This window comes from Bufo gargarizans, chromosome 5 (assembly GCF_014858855.1).
Source record: "Bufo gargarizans isolate SCDJY-AF-19 chromosome 5, ASM1485885v1, whole genome shotgun sequence".
NCBI lineage: Eukaryota > Metazoa > Chordata > Amphibia > Anura > Bufonidae > Bufo > Bufo gargarizans.
Window position 1 is genome coordinate 102,699,135 of NC_058084.1, and position 20,135 is coordinate 102,719,269.

The window sequence follows — 20,135 nt, forward strand, 5'->3', positions numbered from 1 at the left end:
AGTAAATGGTGCCATCAGAAAGTGTATCTTGTCCTGCAAAAAAAAAAGAACAACTGTCATATGGCTATGTGAATGAAAAAATAAAAAAGTTATGGCTTTGGGAGGGCTGGGAGTAAAAAAAGGAAAATAAAAAAAAGGAAAATTGCTCGCTCATTAAGGGGTTAAAGGGACTTGGTCACCAAAAGGGAATGCATAGAATATACATATAGTTCATGACAATTTTTTGAAATAGCTAGAACCAGCCCTTTACCTCACATGGATCCAGAGCTCTCCCCATTCATTGCTCTGGGTTACTGTAGGTTCTGGAAGACTTCGAGTGGTGGATAGAAGACATGTCCCACAGTCGGTGGTTCTCCATAATTCATTTGCAGCACTCTCAGAATGTAAGGACAACATGGATATGGACTCAAGCACAGAGGGTGAGAAACCATCGACTCCTATGTCTAATGTATGCAAGACTGCAGCCAAGGACAAAAAAGACAAAGTGAAGTCTCAAAGAAAGCAGCTGTTGCTGGGAGATTCAATCATAAGAAGTGTGGAGCTTAAAGAAAATGGTTTTGTGAGATGTCTCCCTGGGGCTACTGCTAGAAGAGATAGAAGACGTATTATTAATATTGTTAAGCAAGCAAAGCAGGAAGGGGACGTGGATGTTCTTGTCCATCTAGGGACAAATGACCTGGCTTTCAATGAAGTGTCAGAGGTGAAAAAATCTTTTATCACACTTGGTAATGACGTACAGGATTTTGCATCCACCATTTCATTTTCTGAAGTTCTGCCTGTGCATAATGTTCAGAATGATAGGCAGAGGCGCATAAAGGAGTTCAACATATGGCTTGGTAAATGGTGTCAAGAGCAAGGATTTGGCTTTGTTTCTCATGATAGCTCTACTTGGAATAGAAAGGAACTGTACAAAAAAGATGGTTTGCATCTTTCTCTCAAAGGAACAAATGTACTTAGTGAACAACTCCAAGAATTTGCGAAAGAGTATTTAAACTAGGAAGGGGGGGCAAAAGAGTGAAAATAAAAGAGTCCAATTGCCCCCCGAAACAATGCCAGAACAGGTCAGAAGCACAGAGGTTAAGAAATGATACGCTCAGAGTCCTGTCTACAAATGCTCGCAGTTTAGGTAAAAAAATTAATGAACTTGGGTCAATAATGGCATCTGAGAATGTAGATTTAGTGGCTGTTACGGAGACATGGTTTAATGAAAGAAATGACTGGGACATAACCATACCAGGGTACTCTTTATACAGAAGAGACAGAGAAGGCAAGAAAGGAGGAGGAGTGGCCCTGTATGTGAAAGATAGCATTAAATCTAACCTAATACAAGTTGGTGAGGCCAACATAGAGTCAGTTTGGGTTACGTTGCAGTTTGCTAATCATGCAGTAACTCGTGTAGGTGTGATATATAGACCACCTGGTCAAGTTAAAGAACTAGATGATCTACTAGTTGAAGAAATAGCTAAAATGACAATGAAAGGAGAAGTTATCATTATGGGAGATTTCAATCTTCCAGATATAAACTGGAAAACCAAAATAGCAAGTTCTACCAGGAGTACAGATATTCTAAATTCCCTACTGGGGTTATCCCTACAACAAATGGTTGAGGAGCCAACCCGGAGGGAGGCCATTTTGGATTTGGTATTCACAAATGGGGATTCGGTATATGATGTCATTGTAGGCGAAACCTTGGGATCTAGTGATCACCAGTCAGTCTGGTTTAATATAAGAACTGTGAAAGAGTCCCACCACACAAAAACAAAAGTTTTAGATTTTAGAAAAACAGACTTTTCAAAAATGAAATTAGTCATAAATGAGTCCTTATCAGACTGGAACGGATTACATGGAGTCCAGGAGAAATGGGACTACTTAAAAGGTGCATTATTGAAGGCAACAGAAAATTGCATTAGACTTGTCAGTAAAAGCAAAAAAAGGAAGAGACCACTGTGGTACTCAGCAGAAGTGGCCCAAATCATTAAAAATAAAAAGCTAGCATTTTGTAATTATAAAAAAACCCAGAGCAATGAAGATTAGGAAATCTACAAGATTAGGCAGAAAGAGGCCAAGCAAGTTATAAGAACTTCTAAAGCTCAGGCAGAAGAAAAACTAGCTCAGTCTATGAAAAAAGGGGATAAGACATTCTTCAGATATATAAATGAAAAAAGGAAATTAAAACAAGGAATAGCTAAATTAAAAACAAAGCATGTAAGGTATGTAGAAGAGAATAAAGGGCTAGCCGACTGCCTTAATGAATACTTCAGTTCAGTTTTTACAAAAGAAAAAGAAGGAGAAGGACCTCCACTAGAAAGGATGACTAATAAATCGTTTGATGCATGTGTCTTTACAGAGGAAGATGTTCTAAGTTTGCTGTCTAAAGTGAAGACAAATAAGTCACAGGGGCCTGATGAGATACACCCAAAATTATTAAAAGAGCTTAGTGGTGAGCTGGCAAAACCGTTAACAGATTTATTTAACCAATCATTAGTAACAGGAGTCGTCCCGGAAGATTGGAAATTGGCAAATGTCGTGCCCATTCACAAGAAAGGTAGTAGGGAGGAATCGAGCAACTATAGACCAGTGAGTCTGACATCAATAGTAGGCAAATTAATGGAAACCCTATTAAAGGATAGGATTGTGGAACATCTAAAATCCCATGGATTGCAAGATGAAAAACAACATGGGTTTACTTCAGGGAGATCATGTCAAACAAATCTTATAGATTTTTTTGACTGGGTGACTAAAATAATAGACGGTGGAGGTGCAGTAGACATCGCATATCTAGATTTTAGTAAGGCTTTTGACACTGTCCCACATAGAAGACTTATCAATAAACTGCAGTCATTGAGCATGGACTCCCATATTGTTGAGTGGATTAGGCAGTGGCTGAGTGACAGACAACAGAGGGTTGTAGTCAATGGAGAACATTCAAAACAAGGTCATGTTACCAGTGGGGTTCCACAGGGATCTGTACTGGGACCAATTTTGTTTAATATCTTCATAAGTGATATTGCAAAAGGCCTCGATGGTAAGGTTTGTCTTTTTGCTGATGACACAAAGATATGTAACAGGGTTGATGTTCCTGGAGGGAAACGCCAAATCGAAAAGGATTTAGGAAAACTAGAAGAATGGTCAGAACTCTGGCAACTGAAATTTAATGTGGATAAGTGCAAGATAATGCACCTGGGGCGTAAAAACCCAAGGGCAGAATATAGAATATTTGACACAGTCCTGACCTCAGTATCTGAGGAAAGGGATTTAGGAGTAATTATTTCAGAAGACTTAAAGGTGGGAAGACAATGTAATAGAGCAGCACGAAATGCCAGCAGAATGCTTGGATGTATAGGGAGAGGTATAAGCAGTAGAAAGAGTGAAGTGCTTATGCCGCTGTACAGAACACTGGTGAGACCTCACTTGGAGTATTGTGCGCAGTACTGGAGGCCATATCTCCAGAAGGATATAGATACTCTAGAGAGAGTTCAGAGAAGAGCTACTAAACTAGTACATGGATTGCAGGATAAAACTTACCAGGAAAGGTTAAAAGACCTTAATATGTATAGCTTGGAAGAAAGAAGAGACATAGGGGATATGATAGAAACTTTTAAATACATAAAGGGAATCAACTCGGTAACGGAGGAGAGCATATTTAAAAGAAGAAAAACTACCACAAGAGGACACAGTTTTAAATTAGAGGGGCAAAGGTTTAAAAGTAATATAAGGAAGTATTACTTTACTGAGAGAGTAGTGGATGCATGGAATAGCCTTCCTGCAGAAGTGGTAGCTGCAAATACAGTGAAGGAGTTTAAGCATGCATGGGATAGGCATAAGGCTATCCTTCATATAAGATAGGGCCAGGGACTATTCATAGGATTCAGATATATTGGGCAGACTAGATGGGCCAAATGGTTCTTATCTGCCAACATATTCTATGTTTCTATGTTTCTAGATTTATATCAAGCCGTAACTCAGATGGTGTGTCATTTCTGCTGTAACTTTCTATCACAGCTCCGGAGGCAGTTGAAGGATGGAACAAAGCCCTTGTCTCTGTACAGCCATGAGATTCTCTATTGGCGTGCTATCTATTTTCACTGTGCTATCAGGCAGCTCAGCTGTAGGCTCCCTATCTCTGACCACCTAAACAGTCATTATAGCTAAATTCTTGTCTTAGTGATAATAATGTGGCTTAAATAAGTGTTTATGACCTTTTAGTAATTTAGAGATAATGGTTATTAGTAGTGTTGAGCGAATGAAAGCATCCGAAGTAGAATTTGGTCCAACATTTAGAAACAAAATTGACACAACACGAATCTGAATTTCCTCACTCTTCATGGTAAAAAAATCAGTTTTTCCTAAAATGGCTGCTCCACGTGTTACAAAGTGAAAGTAAGAAGTCTGGGAAGGTGATATGAGCCATAATTCCGTGCCAATCCACCGGTCGCTATCCCCTGTCATGTCGCAGCCCTATAAAACCCTTGCCGCATGGTCTCCACTATTGTCCTATGAGCTGAGCATAGGGAAAGACATGGCAAGTGCTCATCCACTAGGCACAGTGTTAGTGCAATAATCCAGAGGCCATGTTTGATCGATCCACTATGTTCAACCATCCGGTCTTAACTCTAATAATTTTAAAGCCAAAATATGACTGGGTTCATAGTAGGGATGGATGCCAGACATAGTGGAGGGATTTACATGGGATTATGGTCATCCCTGTTTTGGATCCCTCAATTTTATTGCTTTGAGAAAGGTTTTCCCGCCTAAATGTTTTGTAACATCTCTGGTACCATCACAGAGGAGGACAGGGGTTGCTGCATACACGCTCCACCTCCCCTGATCCCCACAAGGGGAGCTGGAGCACACCCAGATGACCATAGCATCTGAAGGTTTAAAAGTCCATGATTGGCATTACTACTGGTCATGGACAATAGTGTCCAGTGTCTGCTTCTTAAAACAGCAGCCACCCGATGGCCATGGCACCCACTGCACACGCCAGCGGGGGCCATTTTTAAATGCCCGACTGTCAGTGTAAATTACTGTCGGTGGTCAGGAAAGGGTTAACTTCCAAGCCTTCACATTGAGATTGGGCGACCAAATAAGTATAGTACAAGCATAAAAAAAAAAAAATTGCTCCAGAAGGTGTACATTGTTTTTAATGTTAATTAGGGTATCGGTCCTCGCCCAGTCTTCTTAGAATACAGGATGCAGCATTCTGTTGGTCGCTTATGTGACTTCACCCACCCTGAAGCTGAGCGCTTTAGCATAATAAGATTATTAACCGCCATTTCAGCTTCACAATCACTCTGGTCTCCATTTACTTCTAGGCTATGTTCACATGCCAAGCACTGGTCTCAGTGATAATAACACTGAGACCAGTGTTTGGCTGCTGTAGTTAAATGCTTAGGTGGTTTGGGACCACTGTCATGGAGAGAGATGGAGACCGGAAAGATTGTGGCACTGGATGGGTGACATCTTAAGCAGGTGACAATTTTTTATGTTATTATTTTAAAGTGCTTTCTAAAAAATTCTATACCACACTCTTTATACCCCTCCAAACTCAATATGACTCTTTAGACCTACTGTAGGTCAGTGTAGTACAGGCCCGAAAAATTTGGCATTTACCTGTCAGAAAAGAACAAGTGATTATGTGGCTAGATGTACATTAGGTGGTCACTGATTAACAATTTTTCTGTAGGCCAGTGGAGTACAGGCCCCAAAAATTAGGCATTCACCTGACAGAAAAGAACTTGTGATGATGTGGCTGGAGGTACAATAGGCAGTCACCGGCTAAAAATTTTACCATAGGCCAATACAGGCCCCAAAAATGAGGCATTCACCTGACAGGAAAGTCCAGTAATTATGTGTCTGGAGGCACATTAGGTGGTCACTGGATAAAAATTTTACTATAAGCCACTGGAGTAGAGGCCCCAAAAATTAGGCATTCACCTGACAGAAAAGGCCTTTTATGCTGCTGCATATACATAAGACAAGGACCATTCTTTAAAACCAAAGTAATAAATAGACCGCGCTGACTGAACAGTGTCAAGTGGTGGGTCTCGTAGTTAACGCCACATCAAAGAAATGATGTCCCCAACTATGTGCACACCGTTGTTAGCTGGAACCTCGTCCAATGCCAATCCAAACTAATCAGCCTGATGAATAATCAGCTTACATGTATAAGCGGCAAGAGGTGGTGACTTGCCTGTAGCGGACTGGCATGTGGGGTCCTCGCTGTACTTCTCAGTAATGCTGCTGGAGAGTTGCTACAATGTTCAGATCTTCAGGTTTCCTCTACAAGCATGCGCGGTCCCGACCAGTGACTTGTGCGCGCGAGGGAAGCCCTAGCTGGTGATCCACGAGAGCGATACTTCCGTGTGACGTCACACTAAGGATGGATGCCTTCTTAAAGGGTTTCTACCACTTAGGTGTCACATATTTGGCTGTCAGACACTAGCGATCCGCTAGTGTCTGCTCTGGCCAACCATCCTAATATAATTGCTTTTGGGGCGGTGGTTTGGCTAAAAAAACTACTTTTATTAATATGCTAATGAGCCTCTAGGTGCTATGGGGGCGTCATTAGCACCTAGAGGCTCCGTCTACCTTTAGAAACTGCCGCCCCCAGCGCGTCCCTCCAGCCCGCCCATCTCCTCCTGAATGCGATCCTCCTTGTGAGCGCCTGTATTCGGCGCATGCGCAGTAAATGTCTGACAGCTTCCCTGCTCAGACATCTCCACTGCGCCTGTTCCTCGGAGCACTATGGCGTCATCGCGCAGGCGCAGTGGAGATGTCTGAGCAAGGAAGCGGTCAGACATTCACTGCGCATGCGCAGAATACATACGAGGATCGCATTCAGGAGGAGATGGGCGGGCTGGAGGGACGCGCTCGGCGGCGGCAGTTTCTGAAGGTAGACGGAGCCTCTAGGTGCTAATGACGCCCCCATAGCACCTAGAGGCTCATTAGCATATTAATAAAAGTAGTTTTTTTAGCCAAACCACCGCCCCAAAAGCAATTATATTAGGATGGTTGGCCAGAGCAGACACTAGCGGATCGCTAGTGTCTGACAGCCAAATATGTGACACCTAAGTGGTAGAAACCCTTTAAGCCAAAAAAACCACCAAAGTGTTTCGAAATTAAGAAATTTCTTCCTTAGGCTCCCTGAGGTTCAGGTCTGAAGTCACTTTGTGGGGCTTAAATAATAGAAACCCCCCATAAATGACCCCATTGTGGAAACTACACCCCTCAAGTTACTCAAAACTGATTTTACTAACTTTGTTAACCCTTTAGGTGTTTCACAAGAATTAAAGGAAAATGGAGATGAAATTTCAAAATTTCACTTTTTTGGCAGATTTTCCATTTTAATTCATTTTTTTCGAGGGTTAACAGCCAAACAAAACTCAACATTTTTTACCCTGATTCTGAGGATTACAGAAACACCTCACATATGGTTGTAAACTGATGTAAGGGTGCATGGCAGGGCGCAGAAGAAAAGGACAGTTGCATGGTTTTTGAAAGGCAGATTTTTGCTGGACTGGTTTTTAGACACCATATCCCATTGAAGTCCCCCTGAGGCACCCCTACAGTAGAAACTCTCAAAAGTGACCCCATTTTGGAAACTAGGGGATAAGGTAACAGTTTTATTGGTACTATTTTGGGGTACATATGATTTTTAATCGCTCTATATTAAATTTTTTTGCGAGGCAAGGTAACCAAAAAATGGCTGTTCGGGCACTGTTTTTATTATTTTATTTTTTACAACGTTCATCTGACAGGTTAGATCATGCGCTATGTTTATTTAGCAGATTGTTACGGACGCGGTGATATAAAATATGTCTACTTTCTTTGTTTGTTTCAGTTCTACATAATAAAGCATTTTTGGAAAAAAAATAATGTTTGTGTCTTTATTTTCTGAACACCATATTTATTTATTTATTTATTTTTTCTGCCAATCGTCTTGTGCAGGGGCTAATTTTTTGTAGGAAAAGTTGATGTTTTTATTGGTACCATTTTTGGGTACATATAATTTTTTGATCATTCATTACACTTTATGAGGCAAGGTGACCAAAAAAAGTGTTGTTTTGGCACTGTTTATTTTTACAGCGTTCACAGAGTTAGGTCATGTGACTTTTTTATAGAGCAGGTCGTTGCGGATGTGGAAATACCTAATATGTATACTTTTTCTTATTTATTTAAGTTTTACACAATAATAGCATTTTTGAAACAAAAAAATGATGTTTTAGTGTCTCCATAGTCTGAGAGCCATAGTGTTTAATTTTTTTTTACCTATTGTCTTAGCTAGGGGCTCATTTTTTGCAGGATGAGATTATGGTTTAATTGGGGGGTTTAATGCTATTTTGGGGGGCATATGCCTTTTTGATCGCTTGGTGTTGCACTTTAAATGATGTTAGGTGACAAAAAAAATGCTTTTTTGGCACTGCTTTTATAAAAAAAAAATTACGGTGTTCACCTGAGGAGTTAGGTCATGTGATATTTTTATAGAGCAGGTTGTTACGGACACGGCGATATCTAACATATCTATTTTTTTTATTTATTTAACTTTACACAATTATAGGATTTTTTAAGCAAAAAAAATCATATTTAGTGTCTCAGTTATCTTAGAGTCATAGTTTTTTTAGGCGATTGTCTTAGGTATAGTCTAATTTTTTGCTGGAGGAGCTGACAATTTGATTGGTACTATTTTGGGGGGCATACGCATTTTTGATCGCTTGGTGTTGAAATTATTATGATGTAAGGTGAGAAAAAATGGCTTTTTTTGGCACAGTTTTTTTATTTAAATGTTTTTACTGTGTTCACCTGAGGGGTTAAGTCATGTTTTTTTTTTTATAGAGCTGGTTGTTACGAACACGGCGATACCTAAACTGTATACTTTTTTTATTTATTTCACTTTAACACAATAATTGCATTTTTGAAAAAAAAATTGTGTCTCCATGTTTGGAAAGCTATAGTTTTTTTATTTTTTGGGCGATTGTCTTATTTAGGGGCTCTTTATTTGCAAGTTGAGGTGACGGTTTTATTGGTGCCATTTTGGGGGGAATACGCCTTTTTGATGTTGCACTTTTTGTGATGTAAGGTGACAAAAATTGCATTTTTTTAACAGTTTTTATTTTTTTTACGGTGTTTATCAGACGGGGTGGATCATGTGATATATTTGTAGAGCCGGTCGTTACTGATGGGGCGATACCTAATATGTGTGTGTTTATTATTTTTTTCTATTTTTTATATAAAATCAGGGAAAAGGGGCGTTTTTTATTTTTTTACTTGAAAAGTAATTTTTTTTAAATTAAAAACTTTTTTTTACTTTTTTTTCTAAACTTTTTTTCTATCCCACTCTGGGACTTTACTTTTTGGGGTCTGATCACCTCTGCAATGCATTACAATACATTTGTATTGTAATGCATTGCCTGTTAGTGTATTACACTGAGTAGTACACTAACAGGTTGCCTAGGAGACCCAACCTGAGGCTGGATCTCCTGGGCATCTGTAGAAGGCAGGTCCCGATGCCGTGCAAGGCATTGGGCAGCCTCTGCATTGCATCTGGCTGCCTTCTCACCCATTGTGTCCCCGTTACAGCAGAGTGGGGACCCGATGGCCTCCCTGACCTGCCGCAAATCCCTTCTATGCCGCGGTCAGCACTGATCGTGACATCGGCTTTTACAGTGATGCCAGCGGATACAGCAGGGGCCCAGCTACCAGTGACTTCCGGTCCTCTGCAGTGATCGTAATAGTACGTCAAAATGCGGGAACGCACCTGCCGCCATGACGTACTATTACGTCATATGTCGGGAAGGGGTTAAAGAAAAAACAACACCTCAACCATTTGCCTGCACGGGGGCACTTGTTTTTCTCTGAAGGCAGCAGGACCTGCTCTCCCAGCGTGATCACGTGACCTCATCATACGAGGAGTACAGGTCCTGCTGTATCCAGTGAAGAGCAAGTGTCCCTGCACATGCAAATGTGCATTGGTGTCATATCTGTAGGATATGCCACCAATATCTGATAGGTGCGGGTGCAACCTCTGGAACCTGCACCTATCTCTAAAATGGAGCTCACAAAGTGAAGGAGAGTGGACCACGCATGGATTAATTTCTATAGGCCTGTTTAAAATAGCTGAGCACTTGGCTATTTGCATCAGCCCCATAGAAGTGAATAGAGCGGTGGTTGCGCTTGTGCAGTACGCTTTCCTTCACTTTGCTGGCTTTGTATTAGAGGAAGGTGCGGGTCCAAGAGGTGGAAATTATCAGAAATTGGTGGCATATTCTAGTGATATGGCCCCAGTGCTTGAGATTACACAATCCCTTTATTCATGGCCAAATGAATTTGCTGAAAGGCAGCCCCAAACTTGCAAAGAACCTGCACTATGCTTCACTTTTGCCTGCAGGCACTCATTATTGTACAGCCCTTTTGTGAACAAATTGCCTTCTGTTCCAGCCAAATATTTCAAATTTGAGTGGAAACAAAGCCAGGCAACTCAACGATGCACGAAAATATAGAAACTGAGGTGCAGAAAAATGGCAGCTGAAATTTTTTGCGGTAAAAGAAGGCAGTTTGTTGTTGCCCACTCAATGGGCCTGACTGAGTTAGTCAAGCGCTCCATTAGGCTTTTCTTAAAGAGGAGTGAAGTGGCAGTGTGCATTCTCAATGATTACTCCATTCATTTTGGGGAGGGGACAAAGGACCTCCGTTCTTATGGGTCCCAGCAGTCAGAACTTCACTAATCAGACCATGTGGGAAGGGGATAAGTTTATATTTTTTGGACAACCCTTTTAACAGCAATATAGACCCACAAGTCCTCATTGGATTTATAATGCCAGTCTTGCCAATATTTTGCCATAACTCCCATGTATTGTCTGAAGTAATGGAATATTCTATTTAAAACACGTGTTATTTCAGTGCAATCTTGTGTGCGTTCCCCTTTCTTCATGCTTTATTATGCGTGCTTTTTTATATAGTTCTGTAGGAGGGTCATGCATTTCAAGTAAGGTCAGTCTAAGTCACAAAAAGTTTAACAGATTAAGGCCTCATGCACACGTCCGTTGTTGTGTTCCGTTCCGCAAAATGGGGTTCCGTTGCTCCGTGATCCGTTTTAGTTTTTGTTTCCGTGTGTCTTCCTTTATTTTTGGAGGACCACCAGACATAATGAAAAGTAAAAAAAGTCTAAGATAGGTTTGTCATGCAAATGGTAGGAAAAAAACGGACGCGGAAAACAATCTTGTGTGCCTTTTTAGCGGTCCCAATGACTTGAATGGGTCGCAAACCGTTTTCCGCGAAAATAATAGGACAGGTTATATTTTTTGGATAGACTGGAACCACGGATCACGGACAGTGCATTAGCCGAGTTTTCAACGGACCCATTGAAAGTCAATGGGTCTGCAGAGAATCACGAAAAACGGCACAACCAAAACGGAATAAAACAACTGTCGTGTGCATGAGGCCTAAATGGCATCTGTCATCAGTTTTGTACCTATGAAACTGACTGATTTGTTGCATGTACACTTGGCAGCTGAAGGCCTCTGTGTTGGTCCCCTGTTCATATGTGCCCGCATTGCTGAGAAAAATGATGTAATATATCCAAATTAACTTCTAGGAGCATGGGGTTCATTGCAGTTACTCCTAGAGGCTCTGCACTCTCTGCAATTACCGCACCCTCTGCACTTTGATTGACAGGACCAGGCAGTGTAAGTATCATCATGCCTGACCCTGTCAATTATAAGACATTAAAAGAGAAGAAAAACTATATAAATTTGGTATCTCTGTAATTGTACTGACCCAGAGAATAAAGTGCATGGATCAGGGGAACTAGGGAACACTGTAGAAATGAAACCCATAAAATCAAAATTGTGTTTTTGGAATTTGGATTTTTTTTCTAGCTTCTCACTTCGCTGTATGAAATAGTAACGAGTGCCATTAGAAAATACAACTGTTCCCGCAAAAAACAAGCTCTCAGTCGCCTATGTTAAACTGAAAAATAAAAAGTTATGTCTCTGGGAAGGCAGGGTGTGAAAAACAAAAATGCCAAAATGGTAAATAGACAGTGTTAGAAGGGTTTAATTGGCAAAAGACCTGGATTATGGCACATTTAGTAGGTGCGACTTTTGCAAAAGTCTCACCTCGATGCCATGAAAACTCCTGGTGTACTTTTACACATACAGGTGTTAACCACATTGCAATAACACAAAATATATTATTAAGGTCCACCATTTTGTAAATTTGGCACAGACACACAAAACAGACTTAAAAATTACACAAAAACAACTGCGTATTGAATACAGTTGGACTGGGATGTGAAAGAACTAACATTGTCGTGAGCTCAGTTACCTCTGTTTCTCGTACATAGTAGCACTAACTACAGAGGAGTCCATCCTTCCTTCCTAGTTGAATATATTTGAATTTGGTAACTGAGATTGTAGATTTCTATTCAAATGCTGCATTGTTTAAAGTCATATGATGTCAATTAGATTATTGACTACTTTTATAGACTAAATTGGCACATTTAGTATTTTTACTGACAATACCACCAGAAAGTCCATGTTTAACCAGACCTCAGAGGTTTGTGGCACATACAACAAACACATGCTTTGTGGAGAATACCAAGTTTAAAAAGTGCCAGAAAGGGAAATAGAACTAAAAATAGTAATTTTAAACAATGTTCACTGCTTCATATAAAAGAAGTAAATTTCCTTTTGATGTTGCAGATATTGAAAAAGACTTGGCACTAATGGCAGAAGCAAGTATGTCACGGAACCCTGCAAGCCAACAAGGAGCTGGCACAGTTGGAAGTGACCCTCAAGGAAGTTACCATGCCTCAAATGTGCAAAACACAAAACCACAAGTGCCAAACCAAACTACAAAAAACTTACAGCTTCATCTTCAAGGAAACAAGTCACCTCCTCTAAGTAACAGTAGAACTCATGGTTCAAATCCATCAAACAGTAGACCGCAGACTCCAAACTCACAGTCAAGTAAACTTCAAACACCTGTGACTCCATTGGCCAGACCAGTAACTCCGAACAGCATGTTGAATCGACCCCTCACTCCAAGCAATCAGGGAAACAAAGAAGGAATCTCTCCGGGACATAGGAGTAGATCTGTAACTGTTAAAAGTCAAGTTGGGTGGACTTCTAGTACATTATCAGGAGTTTCTGTTCAGGTTGCTGCAGACACACCAGGAATTGCTTCTCATCGAAACAGTGTTGCAGAGGTGAGCTTTACGACCTATTTTACATAACTGTATTTTCTCTCTGTTTCATGAAAGTTATTCGTTCTTGAGTTCATTTTCTTGTATATGACCGCTTTGTACATAAAAGTGGTTTTATATATATATATATATATATATATCATCGTGGGTGGAAAGTATGTGTCACCAAGGTTCCTGGCCTCAGTGAAGTAAGAGCCGGTATTTTATGTGTCAGCAGCAGCTATTGCTAATTGACACCATGAAATTTAGCATGGCTGTCATAGCTGATCCGGAATGGCTCTTACTGGGAGTAGTCAAAGTGCTGGGTGGGTGACTACTCCCCATGTTTCAGGCCGGGTTTTGCCAGGCATAAAAACCAGCCAGCACTGCCAGGTGTGGTGGATTTACCTCCCTCTGACAGTGGAGCTCAGGAGTATGTGTACTGTCAACTGAGGGCTGTGCTGGGATTCAAGGTTTTAGCCGGGCTGGAGGACTCAGGCCCCTCTAAAGGCGAACAGGCCGCCTATGGACTTGATGAGGCTGAACTGCTAACAGGAATTAATACCCAGGAGAAAAGGTGACTTTTATTGTTTATGGACTTTCCTTGTGTGTGAACAAACAAGCCACCTGCGTTTTGTGATACACCATATCTGCATTTTGTTATACACCAATGTGTGAACACTGCTGTTTGATTCAAGAACTGTGTACTTTGCCTCTATAATGCATCTGATAGTCCTAACTACCAGAGCAAATCCCCACAATATATATATATATATATATATATATATATATATACAGTACAGACCAAAAGTTTGGACACACCTTCTCATTCAAAGAGTTTTCTTTATTTTCATGATTATGAAAATTGTAGATTCACACTGAAGGCATCAAAACTATGAACTAACACATGTGGAATTATATACATAACAAAAAAGTGTGAAACAACTGAAAATATGTCATATTTTAGGTTCTTCAAAGTAGCCACCTTTTGCTTTGATTACTGCTTTGCACACTCTTGGCATTCTCTTGATGAGCTTCAAGAGGTAGTCACCTGAAATGGTCTTCCAACAGTCTTGAAGGAGTTCCCAGAGATGCTTAGCACTTGTTGGCCCTTTTGCCTTCACTCTGCGGTACAGCTCACCCCAGACCATCTCCATTGGGTTCAGGTCCGGTGACTGTGGAGGCCAGGTTATCTGGCGCAGCACCCCATCACTCTCCTTCATGGTCAAATAGCCCTTACACAGCCTGGAGGTGTGTTTGGGGTCATTGTCTTGTTGAAAAATAAATGATGGTCCAACTAAACGCAAACTGGATGGAATAGCATGCCGCTGCAAGATGCTGTGGTAGCCATGCTGGTTTAGTATGCCTTCAATTTTGAATAAATCCCCAACAGTGTCATCAGCAAAGCACCATCACACCTCCTCCTCCATGCTTCACGGTGGGAACCAGGCATGTAGAGTCCATCCGTTCACCTTTTCTGCGTCGCACAAAGACACGGTGGTTGGAACCAAAGATCTCAAATTTGGACTCATCAGACCAAAGCACAGATTTCCACTGGTCGAATGTCCATTCCTTGTGTTCTTTAGCCCAAACAAGTCTCTTCTGCTTGTTGCCTGTCCTTAGCAGTGTTTTCCTAGCAGATATTCTACCATGAAGGCCTGATTCACACAGTCTCCTCTTAACAGTTGTTCTAGAGATGTGTCTGCTGCTAGAAAAATGTGTGGCATTGACCTAGTCTCTAGTCTGAGCTGCTGTTAACCTGCAATTTCTGAGGCTGGTGACTCAGATGACCTTATCCTCCGCAGCAGAGGTGACTCTTGGTCTTCCTTTCCTGGGGCGGTCCGCATGTGAGAGAGTTTCTTTGTATCGCTTGATGGTTTTTGTGACTGCACTTGGGAACACTTTAAAAGTTTTCCCAATTTTTCGGACTGACTGACCTTTATTTCTTAAAGTAATGATGGCCACTCGTTTTTCTTTACTTAGCTGTTTTTTTCTTGCTATAATACAAATTCTAACAGTCTATTTAGTAGGACTATCAGCTGTGTATCCGCTGACTTCTCCACAACGCAACTGATGGTCCCAACCCCATTTATAAGGCAAGAAATCCCACTTATTAAACCTGACAGGGCACACCTGTGAAGTGAAAACCATTTCAGGTGACTACCTCTTGAAGTTCATCAAGAGAATGCCAAGAGTGTGCAAAGCAGTAATCAAAGCAAAAGGTGGCTACTTTGAAGAACCTAGAATATGACATATTTTCAGTTGTTTCACACTTTTTTGTTATGTATATAATTCCACATGTGTTAGTTCATAGTTTTGATGCCTTCAGTGTGAATCTACAATTTTCATAGTCATGAAAATAAAGAAAACTCTTTGAATGAGAAGGTGTGTCCAAACTTTTGGTCTGTACTGTATATATATATATATACACACCAGCAGAAGGACTCAGCTTTGCACGGGTATATTTCATCTATTTAATTTAATGTTTGTTTGTGTCGTTAAAAGATATCGACAGTATCCACTATAACAGTGACATCTACAGTACCCCGCCCCTTTAACAGTGACCTCCACAGTGGCCTGCCCCTTAAAGGGGTATTTCCATCATAGACAATGGGGGCATATCGCTAGCATATGCCCCCATTGCCTTATAGGTGCGGGTCCCACCACTGGGACCCGCACCTATATCGAGAACGGAGCGGGAAGTGCTGTGGCTAGAGGATCCCAGATTTCCCGGGGTTCGTCCACCACCAAGCGCTAATCCCCTCCTCTCCCATAGAAGTGAATGGGAGCGTACCACGCATGCGCGGCCCATGCTCCTATTCATTTCTATGAGGCCGACAGAAATAGCCGAGCCAGGGCTTGGCTATTTTCGGTGGCCCCATAGAAATGAATGGAGGGCGGCTACGCATGCGCAGTACGCCCTCCTTCACTTTTGGGGCTCCATTCTCGATATAGGTGTGGGTCCCAACGGGGGGGACGCGCACCTATTAGACAATGGGGGCATATCCTTGCGATATGCCCCCATTGTCTGAGATGGGAAAAATCCTTTAACAGTAACCTCCACAGCGCTCTCCCCTTTAACAGTGACCTCCTTTCACGGCTGAGGAGGGGGAAAACCCTCAGCCGTGCGATGCCGGAAGATGTTAACGGCTGCTCGGCCAGGACCAGAGAATTAGGGAGCAGGTCACCTCCTAACGCATCCCTAATCCGACCCTAACTCCTAGCTGCATGAGCCGACCTTGAAGGTAGGAGGGCCCATGCTCAGGAACCTCGGATCCCTACTCACCCTCCGCCGGTCCCTGAACTAGGAGTAGGGTAAGAAGACCTGTTCCTTCTGGACACGGAGGAACAGGAGTCTCACTGGCCAAGCTGCATGGAAAAGGGGAACAGAAACAGTTCTATGGATATGGCAGGTGAACTGCACTAGTTCCAGCCACCTGCCACAGCCTTGCTGACTGGATCCCTGTGCTGGCAAGCTGAAGTCCACACAATACAAAATGAACTCAGCACACACACATCCACACACAGGAACCCAGATCCATAGCTGCACCGAATAACAAAGGAAAACATCAAGAAAACATTACACATAAACCTATGACCACAAGGGTGGCCCCTACTGGCAGATGGAATACACAGGAGGATGCTCCAGCTAACCATGGCTGAAGTACCTCTCAGACAAGTGCTATTCACTGAGGCTTTATAGGCCCAAGTAGTCACACCCACACAGACACACCCAGTGTTCACACACACAGAAGGGAATTAACCCTTCAAACACAAGGCAAGGGAAGACGGCCACTTAAAGGGAAATACACACATAAACAAACACACTTCACCTGTTGCCGCGGGCAACGGCATGTGTGGCAATCATGTCCTGGGGATCAGCCATAGGGCTGAGACACTGCCACCACATGCACTCAACACCACACGTTGCCACGGACAACCAAGTGGAGGAAAGTGTCACACAACATACCATAGGCCGTGACACCTCCACAGCGGCTGCCCCTTTATTAGTGACCACCACAGTACCCCGTCTCCTTAACAGTGATTTCCACAATAACCCGCCCCCTTAACAGTGACATCTACAGAGCTCTATTTCCTTAAAATGTGACCTCCACAACACCCCATCTCCTTAACAGTGATTTCCACAACACCCCATCCCTTTAACAGTGGCCTCTACAGCAATATGCCCCTTAACACTGACTACCATAGTGGACTGTCCGCTTAACTGTGACCCCCAGAGGGTAGCCAGAGGTCCAGTTTTAGGCTGGACAGTCCGGCTTTCAGACTCCCTGGACAGACACCGGGATGTTCTTTTCAACAGCTTACTCTCAGACATTCTGAGTGTGAGCTGCAGGGAGAAAGTCACCCTCCCTCCCACTCCTGAAGCTGACAGAAGGAGATTTTTACCTTCATTTTTTCAATCCCCGCCGACTGCGGAGTGGGAGGTGGCATGGCTTAGAAGGGGCAGGGTTTTTAACCCCTTAAGGACACAGGGCGTACCGGTACGCCCTAACTTTAAATCGGGATTCCGGCGCCGCGGGGGTTAATTGGAATGGGATGCCGGCTGAAATCATTCAGCCGGCATCCCGTAACAACGCAGGGGGGGTCATTTGACCCCCCCCCCCGTATCGGCGATCGCAGAAAACCGCAGGTCAATTCAGACCTGCGGTTTTCTGCGTTTCCGGTCCATTCGGGTCGCCTGTGACCCGATGAACCGGAAAAAGACTGCGATCGGTGGCGTGATTACACAGCACCAATCGCAGTACGAAGATTTGGAGAGGCAGTGCTGGCCCTGGTGCTGAACACTGCTGTCCAGGGTGCTGATTGGTGCAAGGGAGAGAGGCGCGATATTCAAACTTCCTGCGCTCCTCTCTCCCCTCCTCTTCCTGTCCAGCACCTGCTCCTGTGTCCCCCTAAAATCGGCATCCATCAACCTCCTGCACCCATCACCATCCAGGTAGGTTAGGGTCAGTGAGGGAGAGGCACCGTTAGGCAGGGAAAGAAGGGAAAAGTTAGTTAGGAAAAAATAAATAAAATAACTTTTATCTAAATATTTCTTTTTTCCATCTCTCAGACCCCAGACCCTCCCTGCCACTTGCCCCTGCCACTTGCCCCCACCACCAGGTGTGGTCCCCCATACTGGAAAGAAGGGACGAACCCCAAAAAAATGCAGAGTGTGTCGCAGGAGGGGGATACGGAAGGACACCACCACTCAGTGCGACATGTGCCCCGATCATCCGGGCCTCTGCGTTATCGATTGCTTCAGGGAGTATCACACTTCCATGGAGTACTAAATTTTTATAATCCCCAACAGTCCACTAGAGAACATAAAAAACTATGGCTCTCAGACTTTGGAGACACGGAAACAATTTTTTCCCCAAAAAAATATTAGTTTTAGTGCAGGCATCCTCAAACTGCGGCCCTCCAGATGTTGTTAAACTATAACTCCCAGCATGCCCAGACAACCTACAGCCATCAGCAGGGCATGGTGGGAATTGTAGTTTTACAACATCTGGAGGGCCGCAGTTTTAGGATGCCTGCTTAGTGTCTCCAAAGTCTGAGAACCATACATATTGGGCGTCGTTGCGTGTGTAAAAGTCGTCGCTATAAAAATAACTTTTGACCAAACGCCTCAGATGAACGCTGTTAAAAATATAAAATAAAAACAGTGCCAAAAAACCCATTTTTGGGCAAAATTTCCATTTAAATCCTTTTTCCCGGTAATAAAGCAAGGGTTAACAGCCAAACAGCCAAGCCCCCCCTGATGTAGCCTAGACTAGAAACTCCAAAAAAGTGACCCCATCTAAGAAACTACACCCCTCAAGGTATTCAAAAGTTACTTTACAAACTATGTTAACCCTTTAGGTGTTCCACAAAACTAAATAGCGAATGTAGAAACAATTTTAGAATTTAAATTTTTTGTTACCTTGCCTCAAAAAAGAGTAATATAGAGCAACCAAAAATCATATTTACCCCTAAAATAGTCCCAAAACAACAACCACCTTATCCCGTAGTTTCCTAGATGGGGTCACTTTTATGGAGTTTCTACTCTAGGGGTGCATCAGGGGGCTTGAAAGGGTACATGGTGTAAATAAACCAGTCCAGCAAAATCTGCCTTCCAAAAACCATATGACGTTCCCCTTCTTCTATGTCCTGCTGTTTAGCCAAATAGTAGTTTACGACCACATATGGGGTGTTTCTGCAAACTACAGAATCAGGGCAACCAATTTTAAGTTTTGTTTGGCTGTTAACCCATTTTTTCCAGTAATAAAGTAAGGGTTAAAATAGAAAATATTCCAAAAAATAGAAATTTCAAAATTGTTTCTCCATCTGCCATTAACTCTGGTGAAACACCTAAAGAGTTAACAAAGTTTGTAAACCCAGTTTTGAATACCTTGAGGGGTGTACTTTCTTAGATGGAGTCACTTTTTTGAAATTTCTATTCAAGGGGTGCAACAGGGGGCTTCAAATGGGACATGGTATAAACAAAACCAGTCCTGCAAAATCTGCCTTCCAAAACCCATATGGTGTTCCTCTCCTTCTATGTGCTCCCGTTCGGCCAAACAGTAGTTTACGACCACATATGGGGTGTTTCTGCAAACTACAGAATCAGGGCAACCCATATTGAGTTTTGTTTGGCAGTTAACCCTTGTTTTACTCCTGGAAAAAATTGATTATATTGGAAAATTTTCCAAAAAATAGAAATTTCGAAATTGTTTCTCAATCTGCCATTAACTCTTGTGGAAGACCTAAAGGGTTAATAAAGTTTGAAAAAACAGTTTTGAATACCTTGAGGGTGGGTTTCTATTATCTAAGCCTCACAATATGACTTCAAACCTGAACTGGTCCATAAAAAGTGGGTTTTTGAAGATTTCTGAAAAATTTCAAAATTTGCTTCTAAACTTCTAAGCCTTGTAACATCCCCCAAAAATAAAATACCATTCCCAAAATG

The 20,135-nt window shown here is 42.3% G+C and overlaps 1 protein-coding gene across 1 annotated transcript in view; it reads left to right on the forward strand.

The window, feature by feature from the left end:
• The window catches only part of C5H8orf34 (chromosome 5 C8orf34 homolog), a 304,643-nt gene that overhangs the window by 246,392 nt on the left and 38,116 nt on the right, over positions 1–20,135 (forward strand). Inside the window, exon 13 of the mRNA XM_044294965.1 lies at positions 12,702–13,207. Within this exon, the coding sequence (XP_044150900.1) occupies positions 12,702–13,207 (506 nt within the window). The remainder of the gene's footprint in view (positions 1–12,701; positions 13,208–20,135) is intronic.